This window comes from Aulostomus chinensis, chromosome 21, assembly GCF_037954235.1.
Source record: "Aulostomus chinensis isolate RoL2024-O1b breed Wild chromosome 21, RoL_Achi_v1.0, whole genome shotgun sequence".
NCBI lineage: Eukaryota > Metazoa > Chordata > Actinopteri > Syngnathiformes > Aulostomidae > Aulostomus > Aulostomus chinensis.
The window spans coordinates 21,722,569-21,741,908 of NC_141340.1; the positions used below are offsets into that span (position 1 = coordinate 21,722,569).

The 19,340-nt window shown below is 43.4% G+C and overlaps 1 protein-coding gene across 1 annotated transcript in view; it reads left to right on the forward strand.

Annotated features, from left to right (window-relative positions):
* The window catches only part of LOC147242043 (uncharacterized), a 51,572-nt gene that overhangs the window by 27,250 nt on the left and 4,982 nt on the right, over nt 1-19,340 (forward strand). Inside the window, exons 9-19 of the mRNA XM_086191961.1 lie at nt 1,115-1,159; nt 1,252-1,305; nt 4,259-4,312; nt 6,644-6,697; nt 9,046-9,117; nt 9,453-9,488; nt 11,156-11,200; nt 14,073-14,105; nt 15,320-15,475; nt 15,768-15,822; nt 16,952-17,146. Of these exons, the coding sequence (XP_086048087.1) occupies nt 1,115-1,159; nt 1,252-1,305; nt 4,259-4,312; nt 6,644-6,697; nt 9,046-9,117; nt 9,453-9,488; nt 11,156-11,200; nt 14,073-14,105; nt 15,320-15,475; nt 15,768-15,822; nt 16,952-17,146 (799 nt within the window). The remainder of the gene's footprint in view (nt 1-1,114; nt 1,160-1,251; nt 1,306-4,258; nt 4,313-6,643; nt 6,698-9,045; nt 9,118-9,452; nt 9,489-11,155; nt 11,201-14,072; nt 14,106-15,319; nt 15,476-15,767; nt 15,823-16,951; nt 17,147-19,340) is intronic.

Consider the following 19,340-nt stretch of genomic DNA (forward strand, 5'->3'; position numbering starts at 1 on the left):
ATATGAATCATTCTCCAAATCTGTATGTCATCACCTTCTTAAAATAATTGCCTGTCATTTTTTTTGGACAGTTTTTTTTCTTGTGTAAATCAACTCCTTAGGATGTTTTGGCTCCAGGTTTTTTTTTGTTGTGTTTTCTGAAAAACCTGAATAATGACTGAGGCGATTATTTTAAGAAGCCGACGATATGTAAATTTGTGAATTTCTGGTATTGGAGCAACAAAGGCGTGACAAAATAGAAAAAGGTGTTAGAGAAAAGGAGAAACATTCCAAACTATAAAGACCTGGTTGATAAAGTGTCTGAAAATAACAAGCAGCCATATTTACAGCAGTCCTCTCTTTCCTCTCTGTCCTCCTATGTGTCATATATAAATCACACTCACACATATTACTAACTCATCTTCTTCTCCGGAGCCTTCGGGCTCCCCTCATCCCAGATCCCGGGTGCTGCTGGAGGAGGCTGCAGACCTGAAGAGGCTCAAGCTGCCACCCGTAGCACCACCTGCTCACGTCCCCGTCTGTCCATCAGTCTCTCCTCCTTTCTGTCTCTCTTTATCTCTGTCCCTCTCTTTCCTTCTGCATATCTGTCTTCCTCCATTATCTGTCTTTGTCTCTGCCCCGCTCTCCTGCTCTCTTTCCCCCCAACTGGTCAAAGCAGTCGTCCATCCCCACTGATCCTGGGTCTGCTCGACATTCCTGCCTGTTAAAGGAAGGCTTTTGTCGCTGCTGTTGCAGGATGGGCTGCTGATGGAGAATTGTTGGGTGGAGGTTCATTGAAGGAGTGTGGTACTGGACCTGCTCTACCTGTAAAGTGTCATGAGATAACTTTTGTTGTAACGACTCATGTTATTTACTGCAAACTGAAGGTTTATGGACTCTTTTCACAGCAGCCATCTTAACAGGTCCCAGCAGGGCCAGCGCAGGTGGAAATGTGGTCCTGCTCCATTCACTGTGTCAGAGCCAACAAACACACTTGCAGGACCCTGCTGGCCACATAATTAGGCCTGCGTTTGTGCTGTGACAGGGTCTATTTTGACTGACCTGTGGTTTTAAGTGCTCTTTAAATTCAGAATATCAAAATATAGAAGAACTCATCATCCTGTGTCATCCGTAGGGTGCCCCTGGACCTCCTGGTGAACCAGGCCTAAGGGGACTGCAGGTAAAATCTGACCTTATGGTGACAGGTCAGTAGTGTTGGTGACTTGAGTTCACACTTGTTCACTTTCTTTGATCTTTAATGTCTTTTCCCAGGGTGAGACAGGGTTGCCGGGGCAACCAGGACCACCTGGAACCAAAGGATCAGTGGTTGGTACCTGAAATGTTTTACATTTATCAGGAGATTTGTGAAGCACATGGGTCCCCTCTGTCCACCTGCTGTGGCTGCATTACAAAGTAAAACCTCAAAACTTGTTGAGTTGACTGCCTTTACTCCCAAAGAACTCTAAAAATGTACTTTCCAAATTAAAAACTAGTATTACACAACTTACTCAACAGCTTATCAGGACATTTACTTGCAGTATAATTCAAAGTATACTTTCATAAGCTAAAATGAGTGTAAGAAGTACACTACTACCTGTGTACCCATTAGTTCACGCATTAAACTAGTGTGTACTCAAAGTTTTACTAAAAACATCAATTGGTACATTGGTAGTATGCTTGCTACTCTGAGGGAGAAAAATACTTTACTTGAGTTTATTACATAAAGTGAACTTGATGTATACAACTTCTTGCATGTGGGTGGGTTGGGGTTGTGTTTGTGTGTGTGTGTGTGTGTGTGTGTGTGTGTGCGTGTGTGTGTGCGTGCGTGTGTGTGTGTGTGTGTGTGTGTGTGTGTGTGTGTGTGTGGCGGGGGGGGGGGGAATCAGGTTACTTAGCCTGCATTTAACCCTCATGTGATGGACCCATTTCAAGCATGTTCCCTCTGTGTTGGCGGGGGTGAGGGGTAGAGCAGGGTGACAGGGTCCACCTGCACACATTGACTCTCACTTATGTTTGAGCAGAACAGTCTTATGTAATAAATCTTTAAAAACAAAAAGAAAGAAGTGGCACATTAACGTCGCTGCAGTGGGCTTTAATGAAATCACTGACTTGACACAAAAGGACTCCATTTGATTTGTTTAGCTGCGCCATTAAGCTACTGAGTGGTTGTTAATTAAGAACCAAAGTCTGTGCACATTCTGAAGTAAGAGCATCCCCTCTGGTGAACGAGATTACATACGGCCAGATTACATTACAGCTATAGCAGCGTAGCTCTGCTGCCCTCGTGTGGCTAGTATGAGATACTGCAGAGAGGTGTAAATCATGGGGGGGCCACGATTCAACAGTAAATCCTGCATCATATAAATCAATTTTTTTGAAAATATTAGATGGTTTAGGTGAAAGTGTCTGACAAATCAATCATCATGCAGTCAGACATTGATTTTTTTTTTGTCCAAAAAGTGCAGTTGAGGATATGATTGTGTTGGTGGAGTCGGAGTCTGAGGAGGTCACCTTCCCACCACCACAGGCTTCATCTGTTAGTCAGTGTCAGAGGTAGTGAAGACTGTGATGAGACTATAAATCCAGTGGGCCTCTTATCTCACACACACACACACACACATACATACACACACACACACACACACACACACAAACACACACGCACACAGAGTCAACAGAATCAAGTCGGAGGAGGGAAGCGGAGCCTGTGGGGAGGATGAGCCGCCTCTTGTATCCAGGAAACCACAGACAATCATGTGATAGTAAATATACATAGAAGTTGAAGTAATTGTCAGTTGACCTGGACAACATCAATCCCATTTGGCATTTCAAAAGTGCCTGCTGCACAGGAAATAATGAACTTTAACTTCGCTCCAGTGTGCAGCAGCAGAACTTGAAATACTCGCTGCAGGTCGTTTGGATGCAGATGATTGTGGCGCGTAGCATGCACTGATGAATGCACCCGAGGAAGGTTGGTTGGGTATCAGTCTTGATTTTGGGGAGGTGTGCAATGGCGCTCACGCAAAACAATCAGTGATTCCGCCTCACTGTACTAAAACTACTGTAAGCCTGTTTTGAATATGTAAAGAGCAGAAATGAGAGACTTAAAATGTAAAGCAAAAGTAATCAAGAAATATTCATGAAAAGAAAATACACCCAAAACTCCACTTTACCACCGGGATTGTTGTATTTGTACTTTGTTACTTCCCAACTCTAGTGCTTATGAAGGGAAGTAAAACTGCATCTTGATACGAAGCTAAACATGTGAACAACAGGACACGACCAAAGACTACGATCCCTAAACACAAGACACCCATTCAGGAATCATCCTTGTTTTCACACTGCATCTGCGAGGTTGAATGGATACATGACGTAGCGACACGGTCCAACAAATGCAAAGTAAAAGATACAAATACACGAACAGATATTGAAACAAAAATATCCACAATTATTTGAAAGCAACTAAATCTCAAAATAAACTTGATTTATAATCTGTATTACAAAAAAAACACAACTTCTTTGGATTCTTTAAAAGGAAGCCAGGGAATTTATCTGGATAGTGAATGAGTGATGAAGTGACGCTGTGCATTATAAACCAGTAACACTCAACACTGACACGCAGCTTCTTTCTGTTTCATCCCTAATACTGCAAAACAAAATGGAGCCTGCTGTCGTGGTCAAACCGAGGGGCAACCATGGTGCTCCTCGCACTTGCTATGTTGTTTGTTTTGTTTTTTTTCATTTAATCTGAGTAGAGGATAAATCAGGAGCACCATCCAACCTCAACTAATACTAAAATCAATGAGCTCTCATATTTCTGGCCTTCACGCTTATGATGTTTAATGTGTGTTATTGAAAAGAGGCTCACATTACCTGTTTCTCTTTCACAGTCTGTTAGATTGCTGCACATTTATTGTATTTGTGTGTGTTTTTCTCCTCTGGTGAAGGCATTGGAGAAGATAGAGCTTCGAGCTTGGCTCTTGATACAGCAGAATGCTTGGTTGAATATGCAAAGGCATTGTGTGTTTGCCTGAGCCAGAATGCAAATGTGGACGTGCATGAGCTTGTATATAAATGTGTGTGTGAGTGGACCTGAGCCATCTCATTTCTCCCTCAGTGCCTTCTGACTAAGCCGTCACGCACTCTGTCACATTCAGCCCAAAGCACAGTGTGTCTCTTTCATCTAACTCTCTCTCCCTCTCATTCCCTTGCTCTCTCGCCCCCTCCTTCTCTGCCTTTCTCCTTTTCCCTTTCTCCACCAATATCTCTCTCCATCCAGGGAATCCAGGGACCCCAGGGGCCGCCAGGAGAGATTGGCCACGATGGTCCCAAGGTCTGTGCGTTGAACGTTATAATTAGTTATTATGCTAATGGCCTGCTGCTCCCCAGCCGCCTGGCTATTCTCAGCCTGTTCTAATGGCGTTCCCTCCCTCCCTGTTCTCTTGATGTTCCCGTGGAGAAAACTTCATTTTGCTGAGGGAAAGTCAACTTGTTTGGAATCAAATTGGAGGTGTGTCGGAATATGTGATGTGGAGTGTCATCCTGCTGCTGTTCTGCACCACATCCCCGCTGCTGTGTGGATGCTTGGGTTTCTACGTCCACATCATTGAAAGGCTTCAGCAGTGTTTTCCTCATAGGGGGCGGGGGGGGGGTGTAGTTGCAGATTAAGGGGGGGGCACTGATTTCACTATACACTGTGAAGGAAAAAGCAGCGATTCCCTTTAAAGGATCTTTTTTCTATCATGAAGACAAGACAGGAAGGGGCAGAGTGACATGTTCATATCTCCGTGACCTTGAAATGCATAGAGGCTGTGGAATGTGTGTGTACTCATCGCAGCATCCACAGCAGAGATGGAAGGAGAGGCGGGGGTGGAGGATCACACTTTCATGCATATTAAAGGGAAGATTGGCTTTTTGAGGTTTCGCTCTGACCCAGGACCGGGTTTGTTTGAATGGCACTTCATTGCGGTGATTCAGTCAAGCACAAAATACATGTAAATACATGAGAGAGAGGCACACAGCATCCACACACTCCTCTAATTAACCACCAGCAGACGCATTCAGCTAGACAACGGAGCGAGGACGATTATAGGCTGGTTCTTGGTGTCTCATCTCTGTCCTCCTGTTCCAATCTGCAGACTAGCAGGTGGAACACACGCTGTGAGGAAGGTACAGCACTCTTAAACGTGATGATCTGTGTGTGTGTGTGTGTGTGTGTGTGTGTGTGTGTGTGTGCTTCTATGTGGTGCAGGATTGAGTCCTAGATCCTGTGAGTTTTCACTGTTGAAACTTAATTTCCTTCGTCTCCAAGTCAAAGGGATTTTTGAATGTGTTGTCGATGAAATGCCTGACTGTGGTGCACGCCAGCACAAGATTCTCTGGCAGTTTCTTTGAAGCATTTATGTGTCTTAAAAGCGGCGGTTGCTAACGAGTGGCTGAAGGAGACTAACGAGGTTGTCGAGAACATTAAACAACATCGTGTCAAAAACAGAGGAAGCGTGAAGCTAGCTGTAGTGATGGTCAGTCATCGCAACATTCATTGTCCACAGTTGCATTTATGCTTCAAACATCTTAAAAGTGTTGTTCATTGAAGATTATCTTGTGAAAAAAACATATACGTCTCCTAAACTTCATAATTGAGTTTATTTTCCACAAAATGATTGAACATTGAGAGCAACCATCCCATGAGCTTTTGCTGATACAAGCATGAAGATGCTAACATCAGGTTTGAACTACAAAAACACATCAGTCCTGCAGAACCGTGTGCAGGTTTACTCATGCTTGCTAACATTAGCCGGCATGATTGCAAAGGTGCATTTACGGGCTGAATAACAACTTTATTTATATGTTATGAAGAAGTTTCTAGAAAGCAGCCTCTGAAGCAGGAGGGACGGGCGCCTTTGTCAGCTCATTACTCTATTTATGAGGACTTGAAAGGCAAAATTCACTGTTTGGGTGAAGCCTTTAAAGCCTTTACCGCTGGCATGGCACATTAGTGGCTGCTGGTGGAGCCTCCATTAACAGTTCTCTCAAATTTAGAATAACTTTTGTTGCAATTGTGTAAGTTTGTTAAAGACGTTGCATTCGCATAGATAGAGCTATCATTGCCTATAAATAGTTAAAATCAGCTCCATCTTTTAAACCACCCTATTTTCTGACTTATTCTAGTGATTTCATTGTAACTTTCAGATGATCAGCTATTTATCTGATAATTACATTGCCAGATAAACATGCATGATGGGTGTTTTGGTCGTTAGGCAGCGCTTGAAAGTATTTCAGATGCTGAACCCCTCAGAGTTTCCACTCATGTGATTGGTTCGGCTGTTTAGCAGGGAGGAGACCAGTAGTGCGGCTGGCTGGGAGGATAATGATTAATCATCACATACTGTGATTTATATTCCACTTCACTCCTTCTCCTTGTGCATGCCACCATGGTTGCCCCTCCATAAATGCAAACAGCGGCTCCTGCCTGGTATGCCCTCACTGACCTGTGAGCTGGATTGTGAAAATAAAGCAACACAGGACCCTCAGATGTCCTGATGAACAAATGAGTGTGTGTGTGTGTGTGTGTGTGTGTGTGTGTTTGTGTGTGTGTGTGTGTGTGTGTGTTTGTGTGTGTGTGTGTGTGTGTGTGTGTGTGTGTGTGTGTGTGTGTGTGTTATAGGGAAAATGTGGTCATCCCGGGGTTGCTGGTCCTGCTGGTCTGCCAGGTGAAAAGGTGAGTGGAGCAGCAGGTAATCAAGCAGATTATAGTATAGTTACTGCTGTTTTTAACACACTCTGCATATTCCTCTGGTCTGTTTGTTTCTCTGAATGGCTTCTGTCTTTCTTGCCTGTTCTAATGCCGACATAATAAAAAAAGGACAATACTTTACAGATATTTTAAAAAATGCATTCCTTTTTGACCAAATCGTGTGGATTTCAGATGCACTGTGATAAATATTCTGTGATATACTGCAGATTAGAGCAGAGATTATATCAGTCAGTCCATAAAAAAAGGTTTAATAACCCTTTGCAGAGCACTGAGGTGTAAAGCGTGGAGAAATAAAGAGCAGCAGCATTCCAAATGGATTTCCAGGGCACTGCTTTGTCTCCTGAATATTTCTTTGTGATCAAAGCAAGACAAAAATGTGAAAAATTAACAATTACCCTTGGCTGACACTGCTATCTTCCGATGCTACTATCATGAAGTACATTTCTAAAATATACAATAAACTCTAACGATGTACTGTAACTAACTACAGTGGTTCTAATACGCTCTAACGATGTACTGTAACTAACTACAGTGGTTCTAATACGCTCTAACGATGTACTGTAACTAACTACAGTGGTTCTAATACGCTCTAACGATGTACTGTAACTAACTACAGTGGTTCTAATACGCTCTAACGATGTACTGTAACTAACTACAGTGGTTCTAATACGCTCTAACGATGTACTGTAACTAACTACAGTGGTTCTAATACGCTCTAACGATGTACTGTAACTAACTACAGTGGTTCTAATACGCTCTAACGATGTACTGTAACTAACTACAGTGGTTCTAATCGTACCCTGCAAAGGCTTTTTATGAGTTATCACACAAACATAACATGAGCTTTCTCAGGATGCACCATGGCAACAAGGAGTAATGAGTCCTCTGCCTCAGAGAGTGCAGTAGTATGATGTTATTGCAAAATGTACATGTTTATACTACCCCAAGAATCCTGTATCACATGGAAGAGTGGTGTAGGGATGGTGTAGGACCCAGGTGTACCCAGGAGTAAGTTAGTTTGGGTTTGTTGAATGTCTTTTTGGTTAAAATAAGGTCAGTGGTTCACACCGACTGTAACACTTCCCTCCGCTGTCCTCTAGAATGTGTTGGTAAATTCCACACTCCTTTCGAAGCATCAGAATCGCTAACAATTGGCTAACAGAAGTTTTCTGTGATGTCGTTTTTTTCAAAGCAAAGCGACACCTTTTTTTCTTCTAACTATTTGTTTTTCTGAAGACCATCACTTGCCTGGAATGAACTTTTGTTAGCAACAAAATTGTTTTTTGCAAACGATCAAAAATCCAGTGGGAAGCGAAGCCCTGGTGAAGCTAACTTCCTGGTTGGCCTACAGAAATGCCTTTGTCCCTGCAGCGCCATCCAAATGTTTTGGTTAAAATTAGCACAATAATGCTAACAGATGCGAACACATTAATACCTCCTTTTATTTTCCTTACATATCCGGATTCTTCGTGTGATTTTTAATAAATGATGTTAATATGTCATTGACTTGTTCTATTGTGTGGTATTTCTACTTTAACTGAAGTTCAGGGCTTCAGCAAGTTAAGATAAAAACCCTACTGACGCAAAAGTGGGGGCTTGAAAATTCAGGAATGCGTCTGGATTAGTGGCTCCCCTCATGGCTTCAGGATGTGATGCGGCTGACAGCTTTCTCCTCCCTCAACCAAACACATTTCCTCTCTTCTGCTTGCTCCACCAGCCTGCGGTTGGGATGACAGCTGCCATTTTAATGTCGCTTGTTTGTTAAGTGACATATTTCTGAGCAATTATACCCATAAATGTCAACCACTGTGATTTCAAACAATTAACTGAGCTCTCTGTGTGTTGCTTTTTAATTTCAAGTAAAATCATTATTTTTCAAGACGCCACCCTTCACAGTAGATGCTTTTTTAAAACAGTTTAATTCCTTGAGTAAAAAGCAAGATTTTCCTCCCCACCATCTTTAAAAGATCACCAGTCTTGATTGCAGGCCTTCTCCGTCTCACCACGTCAGCATGGGAAGTTATCACAGGGGACAGAAGAGACTACACACACACACACTCACACAGACACACACACACACACACACACACAAACTCACAAATCTGGAAACTGCTCAGGTTTTATATTTTTGACAACTTATAAATATTTTATTTGATGACTTCCTTTTTGCTAGATTTAAGAGGCTCCCAGGTTGGATTCTAAACAAAGCCCAGAGTGATGCCTCTGATTAGTAGTAGCGTGTAGGACAGAAATGGTAAATAATCCATTTCTGGGACATGTGTTCATTAAGGCCACACCCTTTCACCTTCCAGGGCCTACCGGGAGAACCGGGCTTCCCGGGGATACCAGGTGTCACTGGGTTTCCAGGGTTCAAGGGTCATAAGGTAAGACACTACTCCACTGCAACAACATTAGCAAAACTGTTTCCACAGAATGAATCCTGCACAACCAACAATTAACCTCATGCTAGTAAAATGAATGTATTCGTCCGATCTCTATACCAACGGGATGTTGTTTGCTGGTTCTCAAAGTCGTCCTTCACAAGTTAAAGATCTCTACAAACAAGCCTGCGTCTGTTCTGCAGGCTGAATTTTCCATTTTGTATGTTATTTTACAAGAAGCATATTTTTCTGTTTTTGCAAGTCTTTGTTAAACAGATGTCAAATTAGTGTCCAACTTGGATGACAGATGGGTGAATAATGTGCTGTTGTTTTTGCAGGGGGATACGGGAGAGGCGGGCCCTAAAGGAAACCAGGTATTGAGCTTTTTCATTTATTATTTACTCAGCAACACTCCTTCAGTCTTGCAGAGAATATTAGCTCAGTCGTAACTGTGCTGTTGAAACATTAAGGTGTTAGATACACTCTAATTAAATTTAGTGTCAATGATCTTATCACTGCTGGAAAAACAGAGGAACCAGCTTAAGAGGCAGAGAAGCAAAGAGAATGATTCATGAAAATCACCCTCCAGAGCTATGAGGGAGTGTCCATACTGTTGAATGTGTGGACGCGGGAATGTTCCACTGAAATTCCTCACCACTAAATTATTCAAGGGTTCGTTACAAGCAAATTATAACAAAGTTTTACGATCAATTGATCACTAATTCATTTTGTTTTGCTACAAGCAGATATCAAAGTCATGTTAAGTGATGTAAAACATGCTTAAATCTTTCAGGCGAGGGTTTCAAAAGTGCCCCGCCAAGCTTCCTTTTAAACAAACATGTGTTTGCGTTTAGTGAGTTCACCATAGTGTGCGTGCGTGTGCATGTATGTGTTTGTGTGTGTCCCTGAGGTCCCTTCTACAGCCATGTTTGCACCGGTCCACAAGCTTGCTCCTTGTGTTGCTTGTGTGTTTGCTGGCACATTCTGTAGCTTATTAGAAGGTTTCTATCACGATCTAACAATGAATAGTCAAGCAGCAGGAATGTGCTGCATCATGCCTGTGTGGTTGTGCGTGTGCAGGTGTGTATTTACAGTACAACAGATTTAAGACAGAGCTGATTAAAAATTAAAATAACTGTAAGAAGGCAATCCAGTCTCAGGGCCCTTTCATACTTACATCCTTTGGTCCGAAATTGAAGGTGTGAACGCTCCTGGGATCATGGTGCTGATCGTGAGAGGCGTGAACAGAAACGGACCGATTCATTAGAAACGTGGTGTTTGTGTCCAGCTGCAGCCTCTCTATTCCATTCATTAACAATGTTCGGTGTTTTTGACTAGATAACAGTTTGAACATAAACCCGATCAAATAGAAAAAATGAACATTTGCTGCAATTCCATTGCTGAACCACCAAGCTGTGAGTGTGAAAGCAACGTTGCATTGTCTTTGAGCACAGTCACATGAACACACTCTTGAATGTCTACCCATTACCTACTGTAGAGCAGACATTTAATTATTTACGCACAGATGGGCTGAGGCCTAACCCAGCATGAACACAGAAACACCTCCTTTTAGAAGTAACAAGATTTCACCCTGCTCAAGTCTACTATGTGAACAGAGCAGCCGTCACAAATTGAACAATCAAAGCATGTGACAAATTCCCCGATTCACTCGCCTCCAATTACATGCACTAGAAGGTGTGATGGTGCAGAGGTGCAGAGAAATGTGGACGAGTGTGTATTAGTGCATCTGGATATGGTCTGAAATCCACATACAAGATAAAAACTCAGGTTTGTTAAAGGTCAGCACTTCGTTTCCCTCCTCTTTGTGGGTTTCTCTCATTGGTTTCTAGTGGTAATCATGACCTTCTCTCTCTCTCTCTCTCTCTCTCTCTCTCTCTCTATCAAACACACACACACACACACACACACACACACGCACACACACACACACGTTCAATCTCAACCCTGCTACCACTACACGAGGTTCTATGCAAACAAACTGGCACAAAACTGGACTTAATCATGATGTATCTGCTTGCAGGGGCAGCGCGGCAGAGATGGAGAGCCAGGGGATCCTGGGATACCTGTGAGTGAAGGCGCTCTCTGCTGCCACTAGGTGGCAGCGCAGCTTGTGTTTCTATTGCTCCATCTGGGTGACTGAAGTGAAAGAGTGCGTGTGTGTGTGCGTGCGTGTGTGTGTATGTGTGTGTGAATCCGAGTGAATTCACAAAGGCATGAGGAAGAAGAAAATTCTCCTCAAGAACAACGTCCTGGTTGGTCCATTCAGAACCAGCGTCTAGTCAGGATGTGAATTAGATGTCAGATGTCCAGCAGTGTTCCACAACAGATGAAACACTACCAAATCATCATTATGTCATCTTGTACTCCCGAAACCATCAAAGTGAGAGAAACTAAATATGAGTAGAGCTGGGGGGGAATACATGATCCAGCTGAAAATATCTTTAAACATGTGATACAGGAAGCATGTGGTTGTAAACAGCTGAGGGGGCGGAGCAATAACCAGGGTACCTTGGTTGGTTGGCTTGGCGATGTTCAGTTGGGGAGTAAACTCAAGAGGGAGGAGAACTAAACCCAAACTCTCAGAGAAGATGTGCAAAACACATAAATGTGACATTAAAGGCCAAAGCTGCAGGGGACTGAACCAGAACGAAATCAGAGTAAAGCAGCCAAGAAGTTTGTCATGCAAAATTATGAGATGATGTGAAATTCAGTCCAAAGAAAAGAAATCTTTCAGCAGGGTTGCTCCAAATTCTCAGGAGCAAACATGAGGATTACAGGCTCACACATGAGTTTCTTTATAACTGAGGAGAGAAGCAGAGCTTTTCCTGTGACATGTCAACATTTCATCTGTGAAAAAGCTATTTTGAGATTGATTAGCACCTGCAGGCTCCCTGCTGGTCATTTTTGTAGCCGTTTGCTGAAAGTCTGGGGTAGTAGCAGCACCTTCACAGCTCAGCATCATATTTCTCTCTATGTGCAGCTCTTGTTGCTTGTCTCAGCTGAAGACTGATTTCTAATGCTAAGTGGATAGATTCCCAATAATCTCGCTGAGGAATGGAGTTGTTGGTGGTGAGGAATGGTTTTGTCTTGCCAGCACAAGGTTTTATAAGGTAAAAGTAGCAAATAAATATAAACCTGCATAAACAGGTTTGTGTATATTATCGCTATCAATAACTGGTAATGATCAGACCTGTGTGAGGTGCAATTTCCTGCTTTCAAGCTAAGATGTGTGGCTGACGTGTTTTAAGCAATGAGTTGCAGAATCGTTAGAAGTATTGATTACTGAAGTATTTATCTTTAAATCCCTAGATAGGAATTCAACAATGAGTTCAGATATAGGTGTGTGTGTGTGTGTGTGTGTGTGTGTGTGTGTGTGTGTGTGTGTGTGTGTGTGGGCCCAGCAATGGCTGTTCTCAAGCCTTCCCAAGACACATCTAAGATTGTGCGACCGACCTCTGGTGAGCTACATCTTCTCCTGAGAGTGCTCCTCCGCTGCTCAGCTTCATCTCTCACATGAGGGCTACAGCCTCATTTTGGCCAACACCTCTTCGTCTCCAGGGGATTTTCCCCCACCTCACAGAGATGGAGGAAACATCTCGTCTCCTGCCTCAGAGTGTTTGCTCGCAGCTGACATCAGTCACCACGCCAACCGTTCAAGCATTCAAGGCCGCTGACGTGGTGGTTATGTGATACCATCATATATAGATCCAGTGCAGCAGAATTTACCGGTGCAGACAGAAATACAGGTCAGGCTCAACATCCATCACGGCATCATACAGGCGTGAGAGCAAGGCGAGTGGAGCCACTCAGGGTATTTGGGTTTGCTCAGTAAGAGCCTCATCTTCATCCATGGCCCTCTTCATCACGAGTGTCCCCCATGTCATCTGTTTCTGTCTGTGTGATGTGTTTTAGTCCTGGTGTTTTACCCACGCAGCAAACAGGCGCCATTAATCTCACCTCTATGGTTTTTACACACACACGCACACACACACAATGCACACAAACACACACAACGGCTGTGTGAGTGTGTGAGGTCATTTCTTGACCCTTCCTCCTGAATCTGGGTACTTTGGTGCTTTCATCTTTGCACTTCTGTCCCACTAGCAGCAGCTCTTCCAGGGTGAGCTTATATGACAAAGAACTCCAGTGATGTAATTCAGTTTCCATGAGTGAAAGTGCAACACTCTCATTTTTGAAACACATCAGCTACAAACATGGAGTGATACATGGCTCTTTTCAGCGGCTCCACCTGTGCAGCTGTGCGCCAATGGTGTGTTCTGAGGAGTTCTCTTCCAAGAGGACTCTCATGCTGCTTCAGTACCAGTATGAGTCCTGCTTCCCCAGATCAGCCAGTTTGATTCCTCGATGCTAGGATATTTAGAATTGTGTGTGTTTCACCCAATTGGCAATCTGCAATTAGCGGTATGATGTCACTTCCTTTTGAACTAACATACAACTAATTTATAAACAGATGCCATGTTTGCACCCATGCACAAAGTCACAGGTTCACCAGCTCATCAGCAGTTCAAAAGCAACACTCAGACTCCAGGATCGGAGGAAAGAGGAAGCTTCAGAAGGAAAGCGAACACACCCAGAACCCCAGATATGTGTTAGTGTTTAATTCTGCTGAGCAGCCTGACAGAATTGGTGTTACCGGTTTTTCTAAGGGCTAAAAAGATCTGCACACACCTTTTGTCATCACTTTACAGCGATGGGAAAAGTGCTGTACAATAACCAGTCTGGAATGTTTTGTAAGCCACCAGTTTTGACAGAAAAGAGAGCAGTTCTGCATCACCAATGCAAAGCAGTGAGCGCAGCTTCTCTGACATACTGTCTCAGCCTTTGATATGTAAGCAAGTTTCTAACTGTCTCTCTCCATTTTTGCCTCTTCTCTTTTCCTCCCCACCCTTTCCGTTCTCTTCTCTTTCTTCTGTCAGGGTGAAGTGGGACCCAGGGGAAGGGAAGGAGAGGTTTGTCAAATTAGACTTTGCAGTATTAGATATAATCCATTCTCTCTTATTCTGCTCTGCAGTAAGGAGCCCCTTCAAGCCTGCACAGCTGCTATAGGAGCCTTACCAAGCCAATACCTTCAGGCCTGGGGAAATCTGCCCCCCCGGGCAAAAATATACATTACAAAAGCGCTCTTTTCTAAAGGGGCACACATCTGAAATATCAAACGCTAACTGTACCGTCTGCAGAATTACAATTCAAGGAGGTATGGACTCCCTTAGATGTGCAAGTGCTCTTCCATTTGTTGGATATCATTTAATTCAAGTCCACTCTGCATTAGCATACTTTTTGATCACTAACACAAAACCATTGTAGGAGCAGAAAACTTTGAAACGCTGAATGAGGAATTATTTGCTATGCTCGACTAATCTTGGACCACAAATAGGCCCTTTTCAGACCTCCAGACATCTGATCACAGGTGCGCAGCTCTCAGTAAGAATACTGGAGACCCACCCATGGGTGGTCCGGCTGCAGGTGTTCATGGTGAAGCAGTGTGTACATGTATGTAAACCGTAGGTGAGCACCCGGTGAACTACTAACCCTGCCTAAGGAGAGCACCTACCTATTCATCTGACATCTGACAGTTTAGGAAAGTTAACACTCAACATAAACATAACATTTTGGATGATTTGGATTGCGGCTCACCAAGGAAACGCCCAGCCTGATGCGTTTTGATATCTTCCTCTTGTAATCTCTGTAGAAGCGGTCACTTGACCTGCGTCGCTGCATCCTGCCAGTTTAAAACAGCACATTTGACCTTTGCAAATGGAAATAAATGAACATTTCCTTGCTTAAAGAGCAGGGGAGTTGGACACTGGAGACACGTTCTCACAACAGGGGTGAAGCCATGCACTACCAGCTGTCCACTTGTGATCAGATTGCCTGCAATGATAATGCCAGGTCTGAGGAGGGCTGTTAAATCAAGCAATGGGTCAGACATGCTACCATTTTCAGCTAATGTTACAACACACAGTGCTTCATCCATCATTTCATCCACTTCTCCTCTTGAATTTTGGGCTTTTGAAAGGTTTCTTAAGCTTTAATATGTGCAGAAATCCAAACCTTGACAGGCCTCCTTTGCAGGAGTTGCATGGAGGGATTTGGCCAATCACAGCAAATAAGTCCCATTGATAATGGAATGTGACGTTTTCTGTCCGCCCCCTTCCTCCTTCAGAAAGGATTGAAAGGGGATATGGGCCCCAGCGGGTTTGATGGAAAGAAAGGGGATAAGGGCCATACGGGTCACTCGGGTGCTGCCGGTCCCAGGGGACTTCCCGGCCAGGATGGGTTGCCAGGACAACCAGGTCAACCTGGATATCCTGGGAAACCAGTAAGTGAGCCTCCTCCTGACTATCTCCTCAGAACAGATGAAAGAAAATAGACTGAAAGTTACAGTCAGTGATGTTCTGTGTGTATGGAGAAGTTTGTTTGGGAGTAATGTGTGAGTGTGTGTGTGTGTGTGTGTGTCTGTGTGTGTCTGTGTGTGTCTGTGTGTGTGTGTGTGCGGGCTAACTGAGTTCAGAGGATCCTATAAATCTGCAGCTCCACTCAATCGCAGGTTGAGTCTGTTTTCCTGCTCCCTGGTGGATTCAGCTGAATCGGAGTGTAATTGTGTCTTTCAGGGCAAGCCTCCTTCAGATGAACATCTTATAAAGCTCTGCACCGATATTCTGCGTAGTGAGTATCTGCTCTGATGTCACTTTGCTGGGTGTATGAAAGCCAAGGTCTGAATGCAAATTACCCGGCATCCTGTATCACATGGGACCAACACGTGTTGTGATGTCTCAGACCGTCACTAACTCAAATAAAGACGAAGACCCAACAGCAAAATGACCCTAACAAGCTGTTGACCCTTTAATAATGAGATATTCTGTTTACTGAGTCTGCATTCATAAAGAATCCAGCACCCCTGATCAGAACCCCACTAATATTAAGTATTCATTTCAAGTTTTTTGCTAATCGCCCGGTCAAAGTCTTCTTTTTTAAGGATTTTCACTAAATTGTTTGTAATTCAGTTCATTTTTGCTAAGCTTTTCTCCTGAGGCTAACATAATAATGACTATTACTTTGTTGTTATTTTTAATTATGTTATAATTCCTTGATAATAATCAAACAATGAATCAAGAACACAGTGGTTATTTAATATTATTAATATTTTTGTTTCGCTATTCAAAATGTTTCTCGCCAATGTAGACGATTTTTTTGAAGAGTCAAAGGGAAATAAGTGTCGATAAACAAAAAAAATGACTTCAACAATAGTGGTGCTGAAACCAGGAGCTTTAAAGTTGTCAGGAAAATTAGGAACATAATATTAAAAATAAATCCAAACCAAATCAGTGATGCTTTATGAGATTTGATATGTTGAAAGTTCACTTTGCTGAGGACCCCCTGAAAGACCCTCAAGGACCCCGAGGGTCCCCAGACCCCACTTTGAGAGGACCTGCTCCACAATTCTGATAATTTAAAGATTTATATGACACCAAACCCTCATACCTGGGATAATGTGGGGCTTCCGTGGGGAACACAGCTGTTGCTCCTCGCTCTCCAAAGCCTGGTCTCACTTTACATTCATCCATTCACTCAAGGAATGGGAACCTTGAGGGCAGCGACGCATAAGAGGCTTCTTATTGGCTACTTGTTCCTGTGCGTTACCCCCCAGCAGGAGAGAGTAGGAGGCTATTAGAGTCTGCAGATTGACATGATAATATTTCTGGTGCATATATGTGAGTTGATTGTGAGGTTCAGTTGTCAGATGATCTTTATTATGCTAACGGTTTAATCTTCGTTATTCGGCTTTGCCCTGCAGACCAACTGCCAACGCTGCTCCAAACCATGGCTCCCCCAGCTCGCTGTGAACGATGCTACACTGTCAAGGGCCCCCCGGGCGAGCCAGGAGCACCAGGACCCAAAGGCTCCATGGGAACTCCGGGCTACCCTGGAAGGACCGGGGCTCCGGGTTACCCAGGACCTCCTGGAATGCAAGGCTCCCCAGGCCTCAAAGGTGATACAACCAATTATGCTGAATTTTGATCTAATTCAGGTGAATCCTAGCACCTGAGGCAGGATTAAAGCTTGCTGCGAGCAGCACTCCCTCTTTGCACCAGCGAACTGTCGTTAAAATGTCCTCCCATCTCTGCAAAAACAAAACAATAAATTACAACACAACTTCCTGAACGAGAGGTGCGACTAAATTTACAGCTGTTTCCTTCTACAATTAAAATCAAAACAGTGCCAACGACGTCTAAATAGGATGTGTTAATGTTCACTGTACCCCATAAAACAAGATTATTAAACATGTGAACACCAATAAAAGTCAGCCGAGCAAAAATGCAACAGCGACTGCATGCAAAGCCATGTTAATGAGCTGTCTTTGATTTATCGCCACTTTAAGACAGAGTGGCTAATCAGCTGTGAAAGATGCCAAACTGCACCTCTCCACAGCTGGATATGATTCCAACTTGTTAGTTCAAGGGAGCAACAACATAAGACGTGTCGCTCTCGCTGGAAAACAGAACAAGAGCGTCAACACTGATTGTAAGGAGAACATGAATTATGTTGTTCACACGCCGGCCACTTCATTAGTAACCCTTCAACAACCTAATGGGATCCAACACGACAGCGTTCATCATATTCACGGAGGGAATTACTTTACTGTTTTTGTTTGAGCTCAGGTTTTTCTTCTGCTGTCAAACTGCAGTTGTTTCTGATATTTTGGAGAAATCTTTTACATGCATGAGGCAGAATTTGAGAAACATAATCCGATGTTATGCATCCAGTATGATCCCAACAACAACGTAGAATTACAACCCTTCTGTACGTTTACTCTTGATAGCTGAGCTGCTGAGTTTGATTGCATCACATTGCTCAGGTGGAGCTAGTGAGCTGTGCATTGTGTGCACTGTGTGTACTGTGTGTATAGTGTGTATTGTGTGCACGTCCAAACCTGCTCAATTGGGAAAGTGCCATGAGATAATGTTTGCTGTGATTTGACAGCAGCAAGACCTGACAGTGTTCTGAAGCTGGTGAAGGGGTGAAATTAAAATGAGATGACTAAAAAGGCTCCGTTGTATTTGTGGTTCTGGAGGAGAAGTGAAGGCAATCATTGTTATGAACTGACACTGCTACATATTCAAGAAGAAACTTGGCACAGTCCTCATGGCTGCTGACTGATAAGATAGAAATCTCGGTTTTTGAGAGACGCATAATTAAAATGTCCCTTCTCAGGTTTTCCACATGCAGCTGCGGTTACTGGTGAGCTGTGATTCAGTCTGGTTGTATTTGGTCTTCTGCGCTCTGAGGACGTGTCCCTCATGACTTCATCAGGGTCATTCACAGTCGGGCTGCTCTGAAGTCTGAGGTCACACCACAGGCGTGCAGATTGATGGCTACAGGAATTTACAAGTCAGGAAGAATCTGGCGAAGATGCTGACAAGCGTTTTGCAGCAATACTGGGAAATATATGGCAGGTTGCGCTGAATTGAGTTGATTCATTGTTTGGGTATTGGTGGATATCTTGTGGTGCATCTGAATCCACATCAGCAGGTTGAGTGTTGAAATCATGTTGAGGTCAGATGTTTTGGTAGTTTCCTGTTGTGGGTCTAAAAAACATTCCATTAAAATCTTTCTCACAAGTCCTACAAGATTTTGGAAGGTGTCATACTGAGTCCGTGGAAGCTTTTCTTTCTCCAAGCTATGTCTATTTTTTAGGTTCTGCTCATATTTCTTTTGCACAATGGTGTAGGATTTGACTATGTTCCCCTTTGGTGCCCCTTTGTGGTAGTAGAGTGTTGTAGGGGTTTTTAGTTTCTGCAGTCCCTCAACAAAAAGCCAGAGGGATTTTTTTACGTTGGATTTGCCGCTCTGTAGCGAACAGGTTTGTGCGACTACATGTTATGTTTCGCTTGAACACCACTTGTCTTATTTTTGAAGTGTAAATGGAAGTGATAGATGTCCAAAGCTAACGTGCAGCTATGACTAACTACACCATCGACAATTGACTTCCCCACAACTAAGCTTTGCACTTCTGTTTTGGTCTGAAGATGCTGAAGTCTTGTTCAGCTGCTTGACAGCAGAGTACATGTTAATCAAAAGCTCATTTGAGGCACGAAATCACTGACTTTGGACACAGGAAGCAGGCGCTGATCGACGCTAACTGCTCCAGGTTTTGGAAGTCATGTCATCACCAGTCTGTACAT